At 46.9% G+C, this 25,865-nt stretch overlaps 1 protein-coding gene across 1 annotated transcript in view; it reads left to right on the forward strand.

Moving 5' to 3' along the window:
- Positions 1-1,468: 1,468 nt before the first annotated feature.
- Positions 1,469-25,865, forward strand: part of KIAA1671 (KIAA1671 ortholog) — a 74,935-nt gene continuing 50,538 nt past the window's right edge. The window contains exons 1-5 of the mRNA XM_054392602.1: positions 1,469-3,066; positions 3,993-4,086; positions 8,047-8,433; positions 8,866-11,235; positions 12,964-13,080. Of these exons, the coding sequence (XP_054248577.1) occupies positions 1,469-3,066; positions 3,993-4,086; positions 8,047-8,433; positions 8,866-11,235; positions 12,964-13,080 (4,566 nt within the window). The remainder of the gene's footprint in view (positions 3,067-3,992; positions 4,087-8,046; positions 8,434-8,865; positions 11,236-12,963; positions 13,081-25,865) is intronic.

The raw sequence follows: 25,865 nt of genomic DNA on the forward strand, positions 1-25,865 counted from the left end.
TGCCAGGGGTAGGTTAGGTTGGAGATTAGGAAAAGTTTTTTTGCTGCAAGAGTGGTCAGGGATTAGAACAGGCTGCCCTGGGAGATGGTGGAGTCCCCATCCCTGGGGGTGTTCAAGAAACCTGTGGCTATGGCACTTTGGGAAGTGGTTTAATGGCCTTGGGTTGATGGTTGGACTCAATATTGGATTTTAGAGGTCTCTGCCAATCCAAAGAATTCCATGATTCTATAAAATGGGAGTCAGCTTGTTTCCTTAGTGCTCAGGACTGTTGCCTGATGTGGTGTTACCTGTGTGGAGCTGGGTGCGTGCCATGCTGGAATCTGAACGCTCTTTGTTTCTTTGCAGGAGAGCTGTGAGCAGTGCTGCTGAAGCAATTGCTTTCCCCTCATCTTTAATGTCTTCTTGGTGACCAGGATCTTGTTTTTCACTATGAGCAGTGAGTTGGGATGTAGGAGTTGGCTCCAGCAGGAAATGCACATTATGGTAAGTGGCAGCAAAGCTTTTTTTGAGATTTGGAGGATCTTCATTTGTTTCCCTTGTTTAATTGTAGACCTTAGCTAACAGATAACAGAGAGGGCTGGAGCACCTTCCCTATAGGGACAGGATGAGAGAGTTGGGGTCGTTCAGGCTGGAGAAGAGAAGGCTTCAGGGAGACCTTAGAGCAGCTCTCCAGTACCTGAAGGGGGCTACCGGAGATCGGGGGAGGGACTTTTGACAAGGGCTGGGAGTACTAGGAGGAGGGGCAATGGCTTTGAGCTGAAAGAGTGGAGATGAGGAAGAAATTCTTTCCAGTGAGGTTAGGGAGACATCGGAACAGGTTGCCCAGGGAGGCTGTGGATGCCCCCTCCCTGGATATGTTCAAGGTCATGGTGGATGAGGACTTGAGCAACCTGGGTTAGTGGAAGGAGCCCCTGCCCATGGCAGTGAGGTTGGATGATTTCTAAGTTCCCTTCCAACCCAAACCATTTTAGGATTCTGTGAACACACCCAGCCCCATCAGTCTTGATATTTTTTGTTAGCTTTTCAAGTACATTTTCACTGCATCTGGCCAGCTGCTGTGAGTGGGAAGCTGATGCCCTAATTCAACAACAAAAATGAATTTTCTGATTTTTAAGTATCTCAGCCTTTGGACCTTCCTCAGCTAAGGGGAGCTTGGTGCTGTACAGATGTTCTTGCAGGTTTTTGGGTTGTAGTTTTTGGTTGTTTAGCCTAGCCAGTGAATAATGGTGGGGTTTTAGAGGAGGAGGAAGAGGATCAGTCTGTCTTTCATTATGATCCACTCTGTAAACAGCATATCTGAAAGGCACCTTAGTCTCAGCTGAGCTGCTGTGTGAATTCAGATTGGAAGGATGTTGGTTGGTGCTCATGCTGCCTGTACATCAATATTTGCATTTTTTTCTTTCCTTTCTTTGCAGAGCCTTTTCCCTGGTCGGGCTTTTGCAGTTCTGCTGAATGTGTAATCACAGCTATGGCAACAAGAGTGGAAATCAATTCTGCTTTGGCGTCTTTGACGACAGTGCCTGACTTAAACGAGCTCAGGAGCCAGGAGAAACCACAGCGTGTGTATGTCAGCGTGCTTTCAGATGCCAGCAACAAGACAAAGGAGGCCTCAGCATCACTGGCTCTTGAAGAGAACCAGAAGTTTGGGAGTGCTTTGAGGTCTGCAACCATGCCATCACTAGGGTCCAGGCCAAGGCTTTTCCCAAAGCCTTTCTCTAAAGAGAAACCTTCAGATGCTTTTGCAAACGTCAAACCTCCCGTCCCAGCTTTCAGATCAAGCAGTCTGCTTAGAAAGGCCCCTGAAGAAACATCCTCTGCCAAGGGATTGAGTGGAAACGTTCCTCCTTTGGTAGACCAGAGAGCGATTGAAAGCGAGAATAAGGCTGGTGGGGAAATGGTCACCAATGTGACTTTCTACACTGGTCCCACTGCCAACACTGTCATTCTATTCGAGGCAGCAGGCACAGAGCAGTCCAAGGTCAGCCTGGCCCAAGGGAAAAGGGCTGCTGAGGACTGCAAGGTGTTTAGTTCTGTGCACACAAAGGAGCTTCAGTGCACCACGAGGCTGGAGAAACCCTCTGACATCTCCAAGAGTCCTGAAGGGTCTCTTCACAGGCAGGTATCGTTTTGCTCCAGCCTTAGGCCGGTCACTTGGAACTCCCTCAAAACCAGTGAGAAAAAAGATGCTCCCGAGCTTCACCCAGGGGAGAAAACCAACGAGGGTGTGAACAATGGCAGCAGTAAGGTTGATTTCTCTGCTGATGTGCAGCAAAGGCCAAAACACAGACCGGTTTCTGCTATTTTTCTGGAATCCTTGCGAGATCAAAAGCACCGCGCCATGGAGGCTCCCGAGGAAAAATCTCCTGCAGACAAATCCTGGGCTAGAAAACCAAGACCGTTGTCCATGGACCTCACAGCTAAGTTTGAACAGAAGGATCCTCCTTCTTGCAAGAAGCCTTCTTCCCCTCACGAGAGCAAGGAGAACGTAGCAGCCATTTCTTTGACTGATGTGGGCTCTCACGATCAGTCTGAAACAGGGCCAAAAAGTGAGGAAACGGAGTTGGCTAAAAGCAGTTCTTCTAAAACCAGTTTGAAGTGCAGCAGCCAGGAGGTAGGCATCCTAAATCACGGAAAATACACCTGGGAAACAAAGCTTAAATCTAAAAGTGAGCAAAGTGAGACAAAGCCAGAAGTAACAACTGACTTGTTTGGGTCTGAAAGAAGCCAGGAAAGCGCTGGTGAGAGTAGAACTACTAAGGGGGGAGAAAGAGCAGAGCAAAAGGAAACTTTTTTGCTTCTGGGCTCTGAAAGCCCTGCAGCTTCCTCAGAAAAAGAGAGTAACGTGCTGAGAGGCAGTGTCAAAAAACACATTAGTCTGTTTACTTCAGAAAATCCCAGTGCCCCAGTGGATGCAGAGCTTCTCCCATCAGCTGCTGAGAAGGAGAACAGATGTGTGACCATCCAGCAGAGAATCAAAGAGCTGACGACAGAAGCCGCTGACGTGAAGCCAGGAAACCTCCGCAGGTCACTTCAGGCACGGCCGCTTTCTGCAGACTTAACCAAAATGTAGGTTGCTGAGAAATTCTCTTGAATCCTCTTAGCTTCATTCAGTAGAACTTGTGCAGTGAAAGAACTAACCATGTGGGTTCCACTTAGTGTAATGATTCTTTATGCTCTTGTTCTTGAGACGTTGCCTGGGTTTAGGTTTGGGTCCTTCGCTCTGAGAAGGACACTGAGATGCTGGAGCAGGTCTGGAGAACAGGGCTGGTGAGGAGGAGCTGAGGGACCTGAGGTCATTCAGCCTGGAGAAATAGGAGCCTGAGGGGAGATCTCATTGCTCTCTACAACTCCCTGAAAGGAGGTTGCAGAGAGGTGGGGTTTGGTCTCTTCTCCCTAGTGGTAGAATGAGAGGAGATTAATCATACACTGATCTATGCCTCTTTTGAGCATGTGGTTCCCTGTGAGAACAAGTCTTATGAGGAGCAGTTTGAGGGAGCTGGGGTGGTTTAGTCTGGAGAAGAGGAGGCTGAGAAGAGACCTCATTGCTCTCTACAACACCCTGAAAGGAGGTTGGAGTGAGTTGGGGGTTGGTCTCTTCTGCCTAGTATCAGGTGATATAACGAGAGGAAATGGCCTGAAATTGTGCCAGGGGAGGTTTAGGTTGAGGGATGAGGAAAAATGTCTTTGCTGCAAGAGTGGTCAGGGATTGGAACAGGCTGCCCAGGGAGGTGGTGGAGTCCCCATCGCTGGAGATGCTCAAGAAATGTGTGGCCATGGCACTTTGTGGTTTAATGGTTATGGTGATCTTAGATTGATGGTTGGACTTGATCTTAAAGGTCTTTTCCAACCCAAACAATTCTATGATTATGAAATACTGATATTTTTCCTTAAGAAATGCAATTTATTGGATCTTTGCTGCCAGCCTGCTTTAGTAGGAAGCATTCCTGCTACCTAACTGGACTAAAAGGAGTAACAGAAGTCTCTTCTCTCAGGTTTTCAAGTCCAACGTCAAGCAGTGAAGCAAAGCCTGAGAAATCTGCTGAGACCAGGAATGACTCCACCAGTGAAATGCAAGAAAAGCAAAAAGTAAGAAACCAGCAGCAGGTGATGTGGTCTCCAGCAAGGTTGGCATCCTGTGTGTCATGATCAATCTGGGCCTTCAACCTGGGTCTGGAGAGAATTAAGAGTGACATAATCCTAAGAGGTTTACCTGTGTGAGGCTATCTTTAGGACATGCCTGGAACGTAGGGCAGTGTCATCTCTTGAAGTCAAATAGGCAGTGTGGTGGCAGAGAAAGAAAAATATTTTGTATCCTATTTTAAAGGGACTTTTAATGCCTGAACCCCCACAGTGAAATGGCTGTGGCTGTTTGTGCAGTGATTAGCTTTTTTTTTCCTCTGGGTTAGAGCATTTCTACATCTAGCTCACAACTTGTTGTAGGTCTCATGTCCATCTCCTACATAACATTTAACCTAGAAATTTGGACACTGAAGTATTATAAAGTTTGAAGGTTGGACTAGAAGACCCTTAAAGGTCTCTTCCAACCCAAACCAGTGTGTGATTTGCCTTTATTTTCTCTGACTTAGAGCATTTCTACATCTGGCTCACAACTCCTCATCAAATACATGTTCACAGAATCATAGAATTGTCAGGGCTGGAAGGGACCTCAAGGATCATCCAATCCCAACCTCCCTGCCATGGGCAGGGACACCTCACACTAGATCAGGTTGCTTAGAGCCACATCCAGCCTGGCTTTAAAAACCTCCAGGGATGAGGCTTCCACCACCTCCCTGGGCAACCTGTGCCAGTGTCTCACCACCCTCATGGTGAAGAATTTCTTCCTAACATCCAGTCTGAATCTCCCCACTTCCAGCTTTATTCCATTCCCCCTAGTCCTATCACTCCCTGACACCCTAAAAAGTCCCTCCCCAGCTTTCTTGTAGCCCCCTTCAGATCCTGGAAGGCCACAACGAGGTCTCCTGAGAGCCTTCTCTTCTCCAGCCTGAACAGCCTCAACTCTCTCTGTTTCCACAGGAGAGGTGCTCCAGGTCTGTCTGTCTCCTAAATAACATTTAACCTAGAAATTTGGACACTGAAGTGTGACACAGAAACTCTGAAGGCTGGACTTGAAGACCCTTAAAGGTCTCTTCCATCCCAAACCAGTGTGTGATTTGCCTTTATTTTCTCTAAGTTGGAGCATTTCTACATCTAGCTCACAACTCTTCATCAAATACATGTTGTAGATCTCCTCTCCATCTCCTCAGTAACATTTGACATAGAAATTTGGATGCTGAAGTGTGACTCTCAAAGTCTGAAAGGTTGGGCTGGAGGATCTTCAAAGCTCTTTTCCAACCCAAACCAGTTTGTGGTTCTTTATTTTGCTACAAAAGTTTTAAGAGTCTCTCTGTTTCCAAGCAACTCTTTGGTGTTGCAAAACTTTTCTGCTGAAACTTCTTCTTAATGTTGGAGATTTTAGTGTAGTTTTAAAGGTATTTTTTTTAGGAGTTCTCATGGCTGTGCTTGTTTCCTGCCTAGGCTGAAGGTAAGACTATGTGGTATGGAAATTAGCAGCTAGCTACCAAGCTTTGGTAGTTTTAATATCCTTTGAAAGAAGATGTGTTTGTTTTAAACAAGATCTTTCCCTAATGGCAGTGCTGTTTTCAGAATGAGTCAGTGAAATAGGATTATATAAAAAAAAATAAAATAAAAAATTCCTTGGATTTCCTTGAAGAACACAGCACAGATTTGAAATCTTTGGTCAAAAAAAAAAATATTTAGTATTTATTTTCTGACATTCTTCAGTTGTTTTTTTTTTTTTTTTTTTTTAAGAGAATCTTAAATAAATTTCAGGTTTTAAGTAATAAAACTCTTGTTGAAAGGGTTTGAAGAAAGATTGAACTCTTGTAGGACCAAGGACTAATCTTTTGCTGGTGTGGATTGTTTTTTTTGTTGTTTTTTTTTTTTTTTTTTTTTTTTTGCATGCTGGGCTTTTTCAACCAGTGTTAGGAAAAATAACAGCTTTTGGGAGGCTGCTTCCATTCCCTGCAGGTAGATAACAGTGAAGAGCTGGCAATAAAACCCAATTCTTGCTTTCTCTCTTTACTTCAGCTCAGCCTTGACCTTCTTAAGAGCTCCAACTGTGCTATTTACCCAGGTTTTCATGTTCCTTCCAGTTATTGACCATGTAACTGGTTAGCTCTAGTGGGAAAGACCATTTTGACAAAATGCAGTATATTTAGATTCTCCTGGGAGTTAAGCCTTCCTCTGAAGGTGCCTACACCCCCGTGGTGCTGCTCTGTGCTCTGCTTTTGGGCTTGGAATTTCTCTAGAGCCTGCAACATTAAATGTTCATCAGGGAGTCTGTGGAAGCTGGGGGTTGTGAACCTACAGAAGTTTTGTGCTGGTTTTTTTGCATCTGTTGCCTCCTCTGGAGTAGGATGTGAGTGAGCTCACTGCAGATTCAACTGCCTTGTGGGATCTGAGCTCAGCAGCTCACAGTTGGGCATATTTCATGTATCACAGAAACACAAAACATTAGGGGTTTGAAGGGACCTTTGAAGATCATCTAGTCCAATCTCCTTGCCAGAGCAGGGTGTCTTAGAGCAGGTCACACAGGAACACACCCAGGCAGGTTTTGAATGTCTGCAGTGAGGGAGAGTCTGTCCAGAAGCTCTCTGGGCAGCCTGTTCCAGTGCTCTGTCACCCTCACAGTGAAAATCTTTTTCCTTACATTCATGTGGAACCTCCTCTGCTCCGGCTTGCACCCATTGCCCCTTGTCCTGTTGTTGGACATCACTGAGCAGAGCCTGGCTCTGTCCTCCTGACACTGCCCTTCAGGTCTTTATAAACATGAATGAGGTTACCCCTCAGGCTCCTCTTCTCCAAGCTAAAGAGCCCCAGCTCCCTCAGCCTTTCCTCACAAGGGAGATGTTCCACTCCCTGCAGTATCTTTGTGACTCTGAGCTGGACACTTTCAAGCAGTTCCCTGAGGCCCTTCTTGAATTGAAGGGCCCAGAACTGGACACAATATTCCAGATGCAGCCTCGCCAGTATCAATCATAGAACCATAGAAGGGTCTGGGTTGGAAGGGACCTCCAAAGGTCAATCTGGTCCAACCCCCTCTGCAGTCAGCAGAGGCATCCTCAGCTAGACCCTGTCGAGCCTCACCTTGAATATCTCTGCTGTTCCACAGCTACTCAATGCTTCATCTAATTTTCCTTCTTTGTACTAAAACTCAGCTAGGAGAGAATTATGAAAGCCAACCAGATCCTGGGCTGCATCAAGAGAATTGTGGCCAACAGGTCAAGGGAGGTGATTCCCTGCCTCTACTCAGCTCTGGTGAGACCCCACCTGGAGTACTGCATCCAGTTCTGGAGCCCCTATTGCAAGAGGGATATGGAATTGCTGGAAGGTGTCCAGAGAAGGCCACCAGGATGATCAGAGGGCTGGAGCTGCTCTGCTATGAGGACAAACTGAGAGAGTTGGGGCTGGTCAGTCTGGAGAAAAGAGGGCTCCAAAGTGACCTTATTGTGGTCTTCCAGTATCTGAAGGGGGCTACAAGAAAGCTGGGGAGGGACTTTTTAGGCTATCAGGTAGTGATAGGACTAGGGGGAATAGAATAAAGCTGGAAGTGGGGAGATTCAGGCTGGATGTGAGGAAGAAGTTCTTCCCCATGAGAGTGGTGAGAGCCTGGAATGGGTTGTCCAGGGAGGTGGTTGAGGCCCCATGGCCCTGTTTAAGGCCAGGCTGGATGAGGCTCTGTGTGAGGCCCCCATGGCAGGGGGGTTGGAACTAGATGGTCCTTGTGGTCCCTTCCAACCCTGACTGCTTCTATGTTGTAATCAAGATTCAGGAGCTGGAGCTGCTCGTTTGCTTAGGTGACCTTGATCTCGGTGGGTGTTGTGTTCAGAGAAGGTGGGTCAGTTTAACTTGTGCAGGCTGTTGCACAGAGTAGGAGCAAGTAAGGCTTCAAGTGAACTCCATTGCACATCTTTTAGATAAAATTATCCTAACTGTTGGATTTTTCTCTCTTTCCAGAGTAAGGAGATCAAGCTGGCACCTGGCGCAGATGTCACTGAAGCACACCCTGCTGGCAACCCGTGGAAAGGCCGGCAGGTGTTAAAGATCACAAATAAACCTGATCCCATAGAGAGGAGAGGAAGCTTCCTTGGGGATGGGCAGCATTTTCCTCAGCAGGGTGAAAATTCTGCCTCATTCACAAGCAACCTGGAAAAAAAACTAAAACCAAGCCCCCTGACGGAAAAACCCTGCGTTAAAACCGTCCGAGCCACCATGTTTGACCACAATGTTCAGAGGCACAACGTTGCTGCTGCTCAGCCTGGGACTGATTCTGCACTGAAAACCAACAATGAGCTGGAGGTGAAGCCTGAAGTGGTGACTTTGGGCCACACCAGGTGGTCCTGGATGGGAGATGTGGAGGAAAGCACTAGTATAAAGAAGGAGCATCACCAGCAATCCGAGTCATCCAAACATACTGATGCAGAAAAAAGGGGAAACCTGACTTGTTCAAGTGAAGACAAGAAAATGACTTCGGGAATTCTCACGGAAAAATCTTTGGCTGAGAAAAGTGAAAAGCCCACAATGAAAAATGCTGAAGACTCCGTCGTTTGCCAGAGAATTGAGCCCAGGTACGAAATCTTTCAGACGTGTGGTGAAAGAGCTCTGAGTGAAGCCCTTACAATAGCTCCTGAGAAAAAGGCCATGACTCTCAGAACCAGGAAATCATCTGTGAGAGAGAGCAAACTGGATGAGGATGTTCTCCATGATGGTCAGTCAGGTAGAGTGAGTAGTAAAACCCTCTACTTGAGGGAGGAAAATGTTATTTCAGGAGCTGGAGGCACAAAGGTGCTTATGAGCAAGTCTGTGTTGAGAGAACCTAAGGATTTGTTCTCCAGTGAATGCACTTTACCTGGGCAGAAGAAAGACTCTGATAGGACTGAACCTGGTCACTTGGCAGTAGCTGAGAAAACACCTCATCCCACAAGCAAAAGCAAATGTTTGGGGGTGAATGAGAATGGGAGCAAAGTCCCTTCTGAAATGAAAAGTGATCAGGATGATGTCTCTTCCATGGAGAAACGAGAGACGTCTAACATGATGGAATGCTCTTCTGAGAAAAGGAGTTTTAAGCCAGGTGGGACAGAGAGCTCTGAGTTCAGAACCAACTTGGACTGGGAAATTATTTCAACAAGTGTGAATAAACATGTGGCCCAGTCTTCTGCAGTGCTCTCAAGTGGGCAGTTCTGTAAATCTCCCAGTAGCCACCATCCTGATCCAAAAGTTCTGCTCATCAATAAAGAGGAATCCAGGACCTTTAGTTTAAGGAAAAGTCTGGAGTTAAATCACAAAGAGCAAGACTTTAGCTTAGATAGACCAGCCCATCAAAAAAACAGAGTAATGGATCCAGAAGAAAAACTCAGGAGAAGCAGAAGTAGTGTTTCTGACTTGAAGATTTCTGAGAGGTGGAGGAGGAGGACCTTGCCTCAGGATTCTGTCAAGACAGAAGAAGTTGTCTGGCTCGCTTCTGAAAACCTCAGGAGGATGAGCCAGACAGATTCACTGCAGCTGGATGAAAGCTCAGTGAAAAAGAGAAGCAAAAAAGGCAAAGAAGGGCTGGAAGGCAATGAGGCAACCCAAACCCTTCTTGGAAGTCCTGATGATGGCTTGAAAAAACAGAGCTCTGCCTTTGAGCCAAAGGCAACTTATTATGCAGTGACTTATCAGCCCCCTAGTACCAAGAAAGAGAAAAGCTGTGCTGGTGCTCTAAGTGCAAGTGAAATGAACTCAGGCTCAAGTGAGGGAGCAACAGTTAACCTGGACCCTGTTTTTCCTGGGAGGTCCAAAGCTTTGTTGCAGCAACCAGCTAAAAATGTGACAAATTCAAACTGCAGAGAAGACTCCAGGGAAGTGCATTTTAGCAAGGATCGGGTTAAAGAAGATGAGAGAGATGATGTTTCTTCCAAAAGCCTTGCATTTGGTAGTTTCCACATGCCTAGGAAAGATAACCAACAGCATCATGAAAGAGGTCTGGATCATTCTAAAGAGAGCATTATAGATGTTGATGCTTTCCTGTTGAAGCAGGATCTGGAAAGTACAACTCCAAGTGACCTCAAAAGTAGCAGAAGAAGAGTCTCCTCTTATCATGAGCCCAGATCCCCTCCACGTTTTGCACAGTCACATAAAGACACTGAACTGGGCCCCCAGAAAAGGAGTGAACGTAGTTGTGATTTATCTGGGAGGAAGGCTGAGGATGGATACAGATCCCAAATTCTTGATATCGACGCGCTTATGGCAGAGTATAAAGAGGAATCGGTGAAGGCCAGCAGCGTTCAAGACAAGCTCTCTGGAGAGCACAGTTCACTGAGTTGGGAGAAATCAAAGAACAAAAGGAATGTGTCAGATAGGACGAGTTCATCCTACAGCTGGAAAGAGTGGAAGGGCTCAGATCACTCTTCTGTTACTAGCAAGCAAGGTGATTGTGCGGGAGAGCCCCACAGACCCGAGAAGTTAATTGTGACTGAAAAGAGCAAAGAGAAGCTGGAATCGTGTAGCCCAGAATTTGAGAAACAGAAGTGCAAAGACAGAAAGTTCAGCCCTCCTTACTGGGGAAATCCCAGCAGCTTTTCTCCAGAGAAGCTTATAAATTCCCCTGTGGAGTTCACTCGCAAGAAGACTTTCATCGTTGATGAGGGTGAAGAGGTGAACCTGACGCCTAGGACTCAAAGCTCAAAGTTTGTGATTGAGAAGGTCCAGCCTGTCAAGCTGGTTGGCACAGAGCACAGGTGGGAAGTTAATTTTGCTTCCAAGTTGTCCATAAAGACAGATGATGGCCACTCCCAGAAGAAGCTGGTCACAAAAGAACAGGTTTTGGAGGTGTCTCCAGAAGGCGACCGGAGCAAAAACGCGGCGAAGAGCTCTGTGATGAGGAGCAAAGACAACGTGAAGAAGACAACCTCTGAGAGCGACTCTCCCGATCCAAAGGGTAAAACTGACTGGAGGAGCTACACAGCTGCTTTAGGAGGTGCTCCCACGGATTTGAGGCGGTCCTACTCGGAGAAAATCCACCAAGGAAAAGGCAACCTGCTGCTCGTGCAAGAGGTGAGGGGAAGGAAGGATCTGTACCGCTGCAGGCAGAGCCTGCCGCCGGAGAGCGCGGACAGCGGGTGGAAGCACAAGGTGTCCCCTCCCTCAGAGACCTTCTTCCATGAGGACAAAAAGGTAACCTTCTTTACAGTGAGGGTGGTGGAACAGGTTGCCCAGGGATGCCCCCTTCCCTGGAGGTGTTCAAGGCCAGGTTGGATGGGGTCTTGAGCACCTTGGTCTAGTGGGAGGTGTCCCTGCCCGTGGCATGGGGTTGGAACTAGGTGATCTTTAAGGTCTCTTCCAACTCGAGCCACTCTGATTCCATGATTCTCTTGCCAACTGGTGTCTTAATTGCTTCCTGTAATTAGTGACAGGATGAATTGCTTCCTGCAACTAGTGACAGGATGAGAGGGCTTGGTGTGAAGCTGTGCCAGGGGAGGTTTAGGTTAGATATTAGGAAGCACTTCCTCACAGAAAGGCTGAGTAGGCACTGGAATGGACTGCCCAGGGAGATGGTAGAGTTGCCATCACTGGAGGTCTTGAAGAAAAGGTTGGTTGTGGCACTTGGTGGCATGGTTTAGCTGATGTCGTGGTGTAAGGTCATAGGCTGGACTTGATGATCTCAGAGGTCTTTTCCAGCCTCTAGAATTCAGTGATTCAGGGAAGTGAGAAGAAGCTTTTGTTGTGTGTCTTTGTTGGCTTTGCAGCAGTGAGCAGATCTGCAGAGTGCAACAGAACTCATTTCCCTCTGGGTTCTGTTATCTGGAGGAATTTGGTCCTAGATGACCAAATTTTTCTTTCAGGTGTATAAATATTTATTGGTGTTTCCATGGAGAATTTGAAACAAGTCCATATTTTGTTAATGCTGCCAACCTAGGATGTGAAACGGTGAACTCTGCAATTGGATAATGGCTTGAAAAGAAGCATCACAGAATCCCAGCATGGTGGAGCTTCCAGTTTGTGCCCATTGCCCCTTGTGCTGTTGCTGGGCACACTGACAAGAGTCTGGCCTTATCCTTTTGCTAGAGTGGGCCCTTTAGCTCTTGCTGAGCACTGATCAGATCCCCTCTCAGGCTGCTCTTCTCCAGGCTCAACAGCCCCAGGGCTCTCAGCCTTTGCTCCTCACAGAGATGCACCAGGCCCCTCAGCGTCTTTGGAGACTCCACTGGACTCTTTCCAGTAGTTCCCTGTCCCTCTTGAACTGCAGACCCAGTACTCCAGACACGGCCTCACCAGGGCAAAGCACAGGAGGAGGAAAACCTCCCTTGACCTGCTGGCCACACTCTTCTTGTCATGTCCCCCATGAGACCATTGGCCTTCTTGGCTAAGAGGGTACATTGTTGGGTCATGGTGAACTTGTTGTCCACCATCACTCCTAGGTCCTTCTCTTTGGAGCTACTTTCCAGCACTGGTACTGGTTTAGGGGTTCTTTTCTCCAAAGGGCAGGACCCTACACGTGTCCTTATTGAATTTCATGAAGTTGCTCTCAGCTCTCCAGCCTGTCCACATAATTTGGGTTTCTTTCATGAGCTGCCACCAGTGATCTTTTTATGGCTTGTTTTTTGTTTTTAGTTTTATTTTTTCTTGAGAGAAGCAAATTATGACTTTTTTTTTTTTTCTTTTTCCTTGGGTGAATGACCTTCATTTGTCCATAAAACAGCAGATGCTGACTTTGGTGCAGTGCAAGTGATGCCCTTAGTAGAGGGACATGTTAATGCTTTGAGGCATGGCCAGCTGGACCTTCATGGCTCTAATGGTTTTCTATTTTGTGTTTTTCCCCTTTGGACCTTCTCTGGTTTTGATCTCAGGAGGACCTTTTCTGTCTGTGTACATGTAACAACATCCATAACTTCCTTTTAACAGGCTTCTAGGAAAGAGTGGACCAAGCAGAGTTCAGACAGACCAGAAGGAACAGACTTTTCCTTGGCCTCTACTCTGAGGAGCCACCACAGCTTCTACAGGGAGAGAAAAGTGGACAAGGTAGGTGGAGGAGGCTCTTGGGCAGGGCTAAGGGAGCTGCAGCCTGGCTGCCTCCTCTCAGCACTGTTTTCCTTTCACAAATAGCTGGAAAAGAAAAGTGTGTGTCTTCTAGAAGGACCAAAGGCACTTCTTGTGGAGTCTAACTGGTGGAAAACACTTCTGCCTGGGGTTTCCAGCACCACCCTGCTCTGTGCCAAATCATCCAACACAAAGCATTAAGTGTTGGTTTGTCTTTCAAAGCAAAGAATTTTCATCCTGAAGTCTGAAGATGGGTTTAGATCATTAGGGGTTTTGTTTGTTTCTTGGTGTAGATAATGCAAGTTGGTTAGATTCTTCCAGAAGATCTTTTCTGGAAGATTGTGTGGACAAACAGAACCTTGTCATAGTCTGAAAAACAATGGATTTAATTTTCTTTCTAAGAGGACCCTTTGTGTGAAGAATCACTGCTGATGTTCTTGATAATCTCATTTGTTTCTGATATACCTAATCTGTGTCAGAAGCTGTGGAAGCTCCAAGCCTGGAAGTATTCAAAGCTAGGCTGGATGGGGCCTTGAGCAACCTGGTCTAGCAGGAGGTGGCTCTGCTTATGGTCCCTGCCAACCCAAACCATTGTATGATAGATATTTTTAGGGCAAATTCCTGCTTAAAGTTGTTGGGTGATACTCTCTTAAGTTGCAGAAGGATGTCCTGACTTCAGGACAGATGAATTTTTATCTTGGGAATCAGCATCCTATATCTAGCTGTCATGAAATACAAAGCTAAGATCTACAGATCCCAAAGAAAAAGATAGATAATCCCAACATTTCCTGTGGAAAATGAAGGATTTGAAACTCTTACAACTGTAGAGTTTTGTGGGAGACATTGCTGCTGCCACTGAACTCCTTCCTCACTGGAAGAACTTGTGTGAAACCACTTCAAGTGCTGTAGATTTGGGTTTGTGGTTTTTTTTTTTTTTTTTGGTTGTTATGGGGTTTTTTTGGCTTCATTTTTGACTAAGATTTTCCTTTTTTGGTTTATTTTTGCCCCTGAGCATGTTAAAAGGTTTGCTACAGGGGAACAGTGCTGCTGGCACATCAGAGTGCCCTCTCTGATAATTCTGCACTTGCATGTTTTCACTTGTCCCACGTCCTGTCAAAGCTCTTCCACTTGTGTGCAAAAGAGGTGACTGAAAAGCGTTCCCATCCAAACCAGCCCAAGGTCAAAGCTCAGAAATCTCAGAGTCTCAGTTTGCAGCACACTCGTGTGGTGACTGCTGGGTATTGCTCTCCACACCTGGGTTTGGAGTTCCTCAAACTGCTCTTGAAGAGAGAACAAGACAAAAGGAGCAAAAAAAAAAAAAAAAAAAAAGGAATTGAGTGAGGTTTTTATTTTCTTTCCTAGTGGAAAAATAAGAAAGAAAACACTCAAACCTATCAAGGGTTTATGAACAGGGAGTTTGGGAAACAGGCTCCTGTTGTTCCAATTCTAGTCTTAAAACTTCATGGGAGGGTAGTCAAGGGCTGAAATCCTCTTGACTTTCCCATTCCTAGCATGGATTTCAGGTGGAGGGTTCAGCTTGGAAGGGAGGTGGAGGCTTATTTACAGAGCAGATAGTTATCATTCAGCACCTAAAAACTGGTTATGTGCTGTCAGCTTCCAGTGTGGCTATACAAAGATTTTGTTGAGAAGGTGGAATGTGTGGGAGGGAAGTGCTCTCAGAAATAGTGCTGAGATCATTGAATTATTTAGGTAATCCCCTTGAATAAATGAGTGCTGTTCTCCAGCCTGCTTGTTAAGTGTGAGGTTACCCCAGATAAACCTTTGTCTTCCTCAAGTGTAGCTGGAGATGGGAAGGGAAGGCTGTCAGCTCCACGAGAAGGGAAAACTCCCATGTCCAGCATCCACTGGAATTCAGTAGGGTCCAAGTGCTTTGCTCCTTTGTATGGCTCTGAAAAGCCTGTTCATGGTGTACTTATTGTTCAGCAGAAGGTCAGCCTGGCCTGCTCACGGTGTTCTTATTGTTCAGCTGTGCCATGGTAGCAGAAGTTCAGCCTGGCCTTCAAGCAGATGGATCACAGAATTGTTTTGGTGGGAAAGGACCTCTAAGATCAAGTCCAACTGTCAGCCTAAGACCACCATGGCCATCAAACCACGTCCCAAGGTGCCATGTCCACACATTTTCTGAACACCTCCAGGGATGGGGACTCCACCACCTCCCTGGGGAGCCTGTTCCAATGATTGTTTTGGTTGTAAAACACCTCTCAGACCATTGAGTCCAACCATCATGAGCGAGCAGGTTGAGAGAAGTGGTTTTTACATGTAGGGGATTAAATTCCTCACACTTTCGTGTTTCCTAAATCCCCACATGGATAACACAGAAGTTTGTGTACAGCTGAACCACTTCTTCTGGCACCACCGTTAATACCTTTGTTTGCAATCGGAGAAAAATACATCTGGAGAAAAATGCCAAGACTTCTGCTGTCACTGTTCTCATCTGGGTGTTTCAATACTTCCCTCTGGTGGAAAGCCTTCTTGTGGTTGTGTTTGATCCATGGGAGGACCACAGTTCAGTGATGCATTTACTCTGACTGTGAGTGCAGTCTGGGTTTCACTGAGTGCGCTTTACAGAGAGGATGAGAAGGAAACAGAAGTGCTGTGGTTTTGTTTGAACAGTTTCTAGTCTTATCTGGTTGGTTGGCAAGTTGCTTGTGGCAGAGTGACAAAAAAACATGCTACATGTTGCTAGTCACTGGAGATTACCCTTATCTTTCTGAGGAGGCTATAGTGCTCAAAGTGACAACTTGTGTTACAGAATGCCAGCTGGTGGGGTTGGAAGGGAGCTCTAGAGATCATCCAGTCCAACCCCCCTGCTCACCCACAGCAGCTTGCCCAGGAGCTCTAGAGATCATCCAGTCCAACCCCCTTGCTCACCCACAGCAGCTTGCCCAGGAACACAATGGCCAGGTGGGTTTGGAATCTCTCCAGAGAAGGAAGACTCCACAACCTCTCTGGGCAGCCTGCTGCAGAGCTCCAGCACCCTCACACCAGAGTTTCTCCTGTTCAGATGGAACCTCCTGGGTTCCATTTTTTTCCCTTGTCTTGTCCCTGGACATGACTGAGAAGAGTTTGTCCTCATCCTCTTGCCCCCCACAGAGGTCCTTTAGCTCTTGCTGAGCGTTGCTCAGATCCCCTCTGGGGCTGCTCTTCTCCAGGCTGAACATCCCCAGGGCTCTCAGCCTTTTCTCCTCACAGAGATGCTCCAGGCCCTTCAGCATCCTCATAGCCTCTGCTGACTCCAGTGACTGTTCACCTTCATTCCCCTGCCCCTCTCGAGCAGTGCAATGAACTCTCACGTATTCTGTGACAGCTGACACAACCAACTGTCATCAATGTGCATTTATTGCACTGTGCCCTGTGCTAAACCAGCTGCTGGAATGAAACCCTCCAGGGCAGCTCAGGGGCTCCACTCTTAGGGGTGAGCACAGCTCCATGGAAGCAAGGTGCAGTGGTGTAGTTTTACTCATCGCAGAGGCCTTGAAGTTGGAAAAGATCTCTGAGGTCATCAAGTCCAACCTTCTGCCCAACACTCCATGATGACTAGACTTTATCCTGATGTGCCACATCCACTCATTTTTTTGAACACCTCCAGGGATGGGGACTCTACCACCTCCCTGGGCAGGCTGTTCCAATGCCTGACCACACTTGCAGCAAAAATTCTTCCTCAAATCCAACCTAAACCTCCCTGGTGCAGCTTGAGGCCATTTCCTCTTGTCCTGGTCATTAGTTACTTAGGAGAAGAGGCCAGCACTGGCCTCATTCCAACCTCCCTTCCAGGTAGCTGTAGAGAGCCAGAAGATCTCCTCTTAGCCTCTTCTCCACACTAAACAGTCCCAGTTCCCTCAGTCTCTCCTCACCAGATCTGTTCTCCAAAGCCTTCACCAGCATCGTTGCCCTTCTCTGGATCTGCTCCAGCACCTCAATGTCTTTGTTTTTTCTGAGGTGCCCCAAACTGGACACAGTACTCAAGGTGCAGTCTCACCAAATTCTAGAACCTCCGGTTTGAAGAGCTGCGAAATCAAAACTTCAAAACTGTCTCAGCTTCTGCAGCCTTATTGTAAGACCAAGACTTGTTCTGCAAGCCCAAGAGTTGTTCTGCACTGTGTGCTCTTGTAGAAGTCTCTGGAGCCACGGGCTGCAGTGGGAAGCCACCTGAATTCAGAAGATGCTTCCCAGTATTATCTTTCCTGGATCCTAATGATCCCATCCCAACTGACACCAGTCATTAATTCGCTGACGTTGGGGTTTCAAACCTCAGTTCCTGAGGGAGTCATCAAGGCTGATAGGAGTCCTGTGAGTTAAAACCTGAGGAATGTGTGATGTCCTCATGCCCCAGGAAGGAGCTGCAGCTTCACCTGCAGATGGAGCAGCTTTCATGCAGCAGTGGTGGAGAACCACAAACCACTGCTTTGTGTGGTTAAAGGCAGCATCTGAAGGGGGTCTACAAGAAAGCTGGGGAGGGACTTCTTAGGGTGTCAGGGAGTGACAGGACTAGGGGGAAAGGAACAAAAATAGTTTCAGATTGGATGTTAGGAAGAAGTTTATCACCATGAGGGTGGTGAGACACTGGCACAGGTTGCCCAGGGAGGTGGTGGAAGCCTCATCCCTGGAGGTTTTTGCAGCCAGGCTGGATGTGGCTCTGAGCAACTTGATGTAGTGTGAGGTGTCCCTGCCCATGGCAGGGGGGTTGGAACTGGCTGATCCTTGAGGTCTCTTCCAACCCTGACAATTCTATGATTCTGTGAAACTTTGGGGGTTTTGGCCTTTTTTTTTTTTTTTTTCTGAGGAAAATCTGCTATCCATGATGGTATCCATATAAACTCCAAACTGGTGTGGGCATGAATTGTTTTGAGGCTTCTGGTTATAGATTTTATTTATTTTACATTAAACTTTGGGTGGGGTTTGGCCTTTGGTGAGGAAAATTCATAGAAACAATTCACAGACTGGTTTAGGTCAGAAGGGACTTTAAAGATCATCTCAATCCAACCCCCCCAGCCATGGGCAGGGACACCTTCCACTAGCCCAGGTTGCTCAAGGCATCATCCAACCTCACCTTGAACACCTCCAGGGAGGGGGCATCCATGACCACTGGTATCCATGGTGGTATCCATATAAAGCTGAGAACTGCTGTAGGCATGAATTGGTTGGAAGCCTCTAGTTCTAGATTTTATTTTACTTATTTGCCATTAAGCTTTTCTTTTTTTGACCTTTGGTGAAGGAGATCTGGTAGCCATGGTGGCATCCACCTAAAGCTACAAACTGCAGGTGTGGACCTGAATTGTTTTGCAGCCTGTGGTTATAAATTCTCTTTATTTTATATTAAACTTCAGGGGGGTTTGGCCTGTGGTGAGGCAAAAATATGGTATCCATGGTGGTGTCTGGGTAAAGCTGCACTGTTTTGAGTGGGTGGGGGAGAATTTGTTGAAGAAAAGCATGAGCTGCCTCTTAAAAAAATATTTTGGGAATGAAGTGCAAGGGAGAGAAGGTAAATATTGTGCAAACATGTGCAGATGAATTCATAGTTTGGCTCGTCACAGTTCACCAGTTGCTGCTGGTCTCTCCTGCCCACTGAAAAACAAACCCTTCTCATCTGCTGCTGCTGCTGCTTGGGGTAAAGCCTCTAAAGCTGCACCTTCTCTCCTTCCCAGATGGAAGCAGATGTACTGACAAACATCATGTGTGAATTGCTCTGCTGGCTACAGAAAGTGAAACAGCCTGGAAGAGAATCAGAGGAATTTGTCAGCTTTAAAGGATCTTCTATGTGGGAATCAGAAAAATGGCAGAGGGGAATGGGAGGGGGAGATTTTTACCTCAAGCAAAGGAGGCAGTGGAGTTCTGGAGGTTTTTTTTGTGTCACCTCCATATTGTCCTTCCCTAGGGAAGGGGGAAGCTGGAGGAGTTCTGGGAAGGGAAAAAGGCTGTGGGATCATCCCAGGACTGGGTCCTGCAGCTTAGCTTTTGTTTTCTTATCAAGAAAAATAAAAGGACACAGGTTAAGAAAAGTAGGAACAGATGGAAATGAATGAGGCCAGACTCTTCAGTGACAGGACAAGGGGCAATGGGCATGGTCTGGAACCCAGGAGGTTCCATCTCAACAGGAGGAGAAACTTCTTTGTTGTGAGGGTGCTGGAACCCTGCAGCAGGCTGCCCAGAGAGGTTGTGGAGTCTCCTTCTCTGGAGAGATTCCAAACCCACCTGGGCATTGTGATCCTGGGCAAGCTGCTGTGGGTGCCCCTACTTGAGCAGGGGGGGTTGGCCTGGGTGATCTCCAGAGCTCCCTTCCCACCCCCACTGTGGTGGGGTTGTGTGTGTGAGTCTCTGAGAAGTTATGATGCTTGGGTTTGTTTGTTTTTTTTTTTTTTCTCTTCACCTCTCTTTGGTCATTCCACTTCCCATTTCTAAGGCAGCCCAAAGGAGGGTGACACTCTGTTGCTTCATATTTGGGTTTGCCTGGGCTTGCTTCCTTTTTTGGTAATATTTGTTTGCTGGGCACATTCCAGTGGTGTCTAAAAAGCCACTTGGTGTCTATTTCTTCTCCTTCACAAAAATGCATATTAAAAGCAGGAGCTCTTCTTTCACTTCTTTTTGCCCCCCTCACCCTCCCCTCTTTTTTTCCTTGCACATTACTGAAAAACAAGGTCAGCCAGCAGCTGCTATGGCTTTAATAGTGTTTCATAACCCAGCCTACAAACCCTGGTGGGTTTAGAAGCTTCTCTTCTTTTTTTTTTTTTGCTGCCAGATGAAGGGTTTTTAGTGCAAACCCCACAGTGCTATTATTAATTCTAGACTAACCCATTCCCGGATTAGCGGGCTGGGAGAAGTCGGAGCGGTTAGATGCTCGATACCAAGTGGTTAAGTCACATGCTGCTGCTGCTGTAGCTCAGCTCCTGCTTCTAAGTAGCCCCAGCAGCTGTTTGAAAAGCTGTGAGCTCAGCCTGGTGACGTGGGACCCGTGGTACATTATTCATGTTGTATTTAATTGCTCTGCTCTGCTTTGAACTCCTGCTGGAGGCGGGGAGGAGCGCGGAGCGTGGCTCCGGCGAGGATGGGGTTGCCTTAACTTTGTGCTGTGGAAGATGGAGTATTATTACTGTCCCCGTTTGCTGAAGTTGCTGCAGTATTTGTGGGTAAGTGTGGCTTTTCAGTGTGGTTCCACTTGCCAGGGTTTGGGGTGGTTTTTCACTGTTTTCAGCAGTCCTGAGGGCGTTCAGACGTCGCGCTGGCTTCGCTTTGCAGTTCCCTTCTGGTCTTTCTGAGCAGTAATGTTGAATGTGGGATTTGGGGTGGCTGAGAGCAGCTATTTTTAATGCTCCCTGAAAAAGGAGGAGACTGAAGGCTGCTTGAACGTGCCTCAGAAAAGCCTCCTGGTAGCTGGAATTTCTTCCTTGTTTGCTCCTAGGCAGGGCAGTTGCAGTTTTGCATTAGGAATGTTCTTCGACATGCGTTGAAAAGCTTTTCCCTGGACTCCAGAGGCTGCTGCTTCCAGGAGCTCCTTCCCCTGCTGCCTGCCAGGGCAGGAGAATGGTCAGGATTCCTGGCTTTAGACCTCTGGGTATTTACCATTCCTGCCTTATATTTGATTTGGGTGTGTTGAGAGGTTTCACTAAGGGTGAGCACTTCCCCTTCCAGCCCTCCTTGGCAATGAAAAGCTTTCTCCCAACCTGCTGTGCTCCTCTTGTGGGCTCTGAAGGGTTAACTTCTGCACAGGGGTTGCTGTTGGTCTACTGTTTTCAGAGCTCTAAAAAGATGGATTTGATTTGTAACACCTTGATGAGTTGCATTACCTTGAACCTAATTACTTTTTGGCTTAATCTGTCCTAATTTAATACCAGTTTTCAGTTCTTGGTGGTATTAATTAGTGATATTTTCAGCTGCAAATTCAGTGTAGAATCACCACCAACACCTTGAACCTTTTCCTGTCAGCTGCTTGCTAGTGTGGCTTGGAACTCCAGCAAGTTGGCAGCTCTCATTCTGAGTGGAATTTTGCAATCCTTGCCTTGGATGTGCTTTGCTCAACAGTAAATTGAGGTGAGGTTAGGTTGCCTACTGTTAATGATTTCTTTTTGTGGCTGGGAGAGAAAATAATACTTGAACTGGGCATTTGCTTGAAGATCTTGAAGGTTGGGCTTGATAATCTCAGAGGTCTTTTCCAACCTTAATGATTCTGTGATCTTCTCCTGCTGGAGACTGTAGTGTTGTAAACCATGGAAATCTTGGGATGCTGCTTAAGTTTTGGGTTTTTATTTACTTGATTTTTCTAGATAAAAAAAAAAAGCTTTCTTTAAACTGCACATTAAAAAAAATTAGGGTGAGGTATCAGACTTCAGCATGATGAGGGGGTGAATGTTCTTGGTGGTTTGCTTGGTGAGAAGTCTAAAAATGATCTCTGAATCCTTTTGTTTTCACACCTGTCTCATGGTTTCCTATAAGGCCAGGAAAAAACCCACCACCAACAACAAAGCAAATGTTTGGATCAGTCCAAAAGATCCTTGGGATGACACCTAATACACATTGTGCAGTTTTAATCAACTTTGTGTTGCTTTCTGTGTAACTATGCAATACTAGAGGCCTTTATGTGCTTTTCAGGCATTTCCATTAGTCTACAATCTCCTGATGCATTACAAGGAAACATTGGAGGAACATGTGTGATGTTCATGATACTAAATTTCTCTTTTAAAAGCTATTTTAAGGGGGAAGCTCTGCCTTTTGTGACTTTCTTTACTGAACTGAAGGCAACCAAGGAGATATTTATCAGCTCTTCCTCCTCATCATCAGGAGTAACCAGAGCTGTTTGGGGTTAGTTGACCAGCTTTGTGTTGAAGTCATTTAATCTCATCCTGGGGAGCCAAGATGCTTTATTCATTAGGGAGACATACCTGAGGAAGCTGTAACTCTTAATTAAAAAGAAATCTTATAATGAAAATCCACTTTGAAAAGCTACTATTTCAAGTTACTCTCTTCTGCTTCTGCATTTGTTTTGCTTCTCCACAGTGGTGGTGGAGTTGATGGACACTGAGTGCCAGCTATCTGCTAATTTTTTGCTGATTCCTCTTTAAAGAGGTTATTTGTTGGGATGTGTAGGAAAGTTGTCAGAGGAAGACCTCTTAGTGTTTTTTGAGCATAGCATGGAACCATAGAATTGTTTTGCTTGGAAAAGGTCTCTAAGGTCATTGTTAGGAATATTAGGATATTAGGAAGAAATTCTCTGCAGTGAGGGTGGGGAGACACTGGAACAGGTTGCCCAGGGGGGTCATGGCTGCCCCCTCCCTGGAGGTGTTTAAGGCCAGGTTGGATGGGGCTTTGAGCAGCCTGGTCTAGTGGGAGGTGTCCTTACCCATGACAGGAGGGTTGAATCTAGATGGTCTTGAAGGTCCCTTCAAACCCAAACCATTCTATGAATTATCATCAAGTCCAAACAAGTGGTCTGCCCAAGTATGTGTGAAATGATGGCTGACCACCCAGAGGTGGTAGGCAGGGCTGTTGGGTGGCAGCTCTGAGTTTCTGAAAGGTCATCTTTGTGGCCAGCAAAGTGTTTTGTTCCATAGGTTCTATGAGATACAGGCAGAGTTCTGTCCTGTAATTCAACCTGGAGCTCCCTCTCCAGTTTGAGTTATGGTAATAAGGAGAAAAGTGAGCTTATCAAACCTGGATCCTTTCCACTCATAATGAGGCACACCACAGGACTCTGAAATTCTCCAGCTTGCTCTTGGTTGGGCTTTTCTTCAGTGTGATGTTTTAACACTGGAACAGAGATTCCTGAGAAGCAGGTTTCTGGGAAGGCTGAGCATCAGACTTTTTGGTGGCAGAAGGCTGGCTGAGGAGAGTTACTGAGAATGACTGCAGGGAAAAAAAGCAGAACGATAAAAGAGGAAGCCAAGAGTGCTGATGGAGCCTGCCAGGTAGCTGCATAAAGCTTGGAGGAGTCTTTAGGACAGCTCTCCAAGAATCTAGCAGCTCCTGGCTGGTGTGATAAGAGTCTGGTGTTGGTCTGATGGATGCTTGTTTGAGAGGGGAAAGAGCAGGACTCTGTTCTCCCTCAGTAAATTGTCTCTTTGTACTCTTAAGTGTTCTTGTAGTTGGGAGAAGTTTCTCAGAAGCTTGTGGTTTGTGGCTCCAGCAGCATATTGACCCTTCTCTGGTTCTGTCCCTTCAGATTACAGATGGTTTGAGATGTCACCTGTGTGACACAGAAGTGAGCTTCTGCTGGAGATAAGGGGAGAAAAGAAAGGGGTCTAGGCTGTTTCCTAGGTCTATCTGCAGCCCTTGGTAGGACCACTGATAGTCAGTCCTGTGTTTTCCTGTAGGCTTCTAGTGATGCTGCTATTCCTGGTGTTTCCAGGGCTGACTGTTCACCCTCCAGCTGGAATCAGCACTGATTCCTCTTACTGCATTTTCCATCAACCTGGGATCCAAGCTTGCCAGGTTGCTCAGCTGCAGGCTGTACTTGGTACCTGGACCTCTTCACACACAGAGGAGCATGAAGCAGAGCACTGCATGCTGCTTTGTGGTCATCTGTGGTTCAGAGACTGACTCATAGCTCTCTGTACTCCACATCATCACTTCCTTCTCTGCTCTGCCATGTGCCTTCCTCCTAGCCGTGATCTTTTCATCACCTTTAATTGCTTAATCATTGTGATTACGCATTCAGATGTCAGTCTTTCAGTGACTGTGTTCTTTGTTGTATCTGAGTGTTTTTCAGGGCACCTAAGGTGTTCATCATCCCTCTTCCAGCTGGTGAGGAGCTTTGCTGCAGCTGATAGAAGGCATCTTTAGGTCTGACTTGCATAAGAAGTCCTTTAGGTGCAGCTCACTAGTTTGCTGTCCAGCAGTTGCATCAGTTGTGTTGTTGAGCTGCTCACTACTGGAATGTCTGTCTGATGAGGAAAGGCTGAGAAACCTGGGGCTGTTTAGTCTGGAGAGGAGAAGACTGAGAGGGGATCTTGTGAATGGACTTGATGATCTTGGAGGTCTCTTCCAACTGGGTTGATTCTGTGAGATCTCTGAAAGGTGGGTGTCAAGAAGAAGGGGCCAGGCTCTGTTCAGTGGTGTCCTGTGATAGGACAAGGGGCAATGGACATGAACTGGAACCCAGGAAGTTCCACCTCAACATGAGGAAAAACTTCTTTCCTGTGAGGAGTGCTGGAGCAGGCTGCTCAGAGAGGCTGTGGAGTCTCCTTCTCTGGATACTTTCAATCTGGGTGCATTCCTGTGTGACCTGCCCTAGCTGATCCTGCTTTGGCAGTGTGGTTGGAGCTAGATGATCTGTAAGGTCCCTTCCAACCCCTACCATTCTGTGATTCTGTGAATACAGCAGGTATGCAACCACAGCAGGGAGCTTTCCTGTTCCTTTGTCCCAGAGCCAGCTTTGTTTGGTTGCTTGTGAACACAGCCACTCAGGGAACACTCTCAGCTGGTTCTGTTCCTGCCCTTTGCCATCTCGAAATTGGGAAGAATCTCAGAATTCTTGCTCTGCCCCAGGGGGATTTTGTGGGCTGCTGCAATTTTGATGATGTTATCTCCTTTCTGATGTCTCTGAGGTCACCATGGGAGCATAATGATAAGCAATGAGCTGGGGCACAAGTAGGACCAGGTAACATAAACCGGATTGGTGAGCAGAGGTCAAGCTTCTTGCAGTGAGAACAGAGCCAGCAAGAGAGAGGGAAACTCTGGATCTGTTCCAGGATGGGTGTAAAGGAAAAGAACAGGAGTCCTGGCTGATTTTGAGCAGGTCCTGCAGTACTCATGGGGAGAAGAGTGCTGGGTGCCAGGAGGTGAACTGTGCAGGGAACAGCTTTTGTGCCTTGGTCAGGAACCATCTGAGAGACTCTGGTGGTTGGTTCTGCTGAGCTACCTTCAGAATGGTCCTGGCTGGTTTGATGGTGGGTGAGTGACCTGGCTTTAGGGTGCTGGGTGGACTTGCAGTGCTGAGGTGTTATCAGAGACAATCAGCCACCAAGATCTTGGGGCTCAATGGAGAGCTCTGGGATTGCTGCTCAATCCAGGTAAGACAGAGAGGAGACAGCTGGAAGGGTTGAGAGCAGTCACCAGTGCACCCTTTTACCTGAGAGAAGAGTGGGATTTCCAGGGAATAGGGGATCTGCCTCTGCACAGCCAGAGGTTGACCTGAGCTGGATCCCCCCACAGTGCACAGAATGCATCAAGTTGGAAGGGACCCTTGAAGGTCACCTTGTCCAACCCCACTGTAGTGAGCAGGGACATGTGGTAGCTCAATAAATCCTGCTGCCTCAGAAAATGGATCATTTCATTAGTTTCAGCTGAGTCTGACAGGAGAGGCATCTGGGGCCAGGTGAGTGGCTGAAGATGCCTTGAAAACATCATAGAATCAGTCAGGATTGGAAGGGACCTCAAGGATCAGCCAGTTCCAACCCCCCTGCCATAGGACACCTCACACTAGATCAGGTTGCTCAGAGCCACATCCAACCTGGCCTTAAAAACTTCCAGGGATGAGGCTTCCACCACCTCCCTGGGCAACCTGTTTCAGTGTCTCACCACCCTCATGGGCAAGAATTTCTACCTAACATCCAATCTGAATCTACCCATTTCTAGTTTTGCTCCATTCCCCCCAGTCCTATCACTCCCTGACATCCTAAAAAGTCCCTCCCCAGCTTTCTTGTAGCCCCCTTCAGATTCTGGAAGGCCACAAGAAGGTCTCCTGGGAGCCTTCTCTTCTCCAGACTGAACAGCCTCAACTCTCTGTCTCTTCTCATGAGAGGTGCTCCAGCCCTCTG

Source organism: Indicator indicator, chromosome 26 (assembly GCF_027791375.1).
Source record: "Indicator indicator isolate 239-I01 chromosome 26, UM_Iind_1.1, whole genome shotgun sequence".
NCBI lineage: Eukaryota > Metazoa > Chordata > Aves > Piciformes > Indicatoridae > Indicator > Indicator indicator.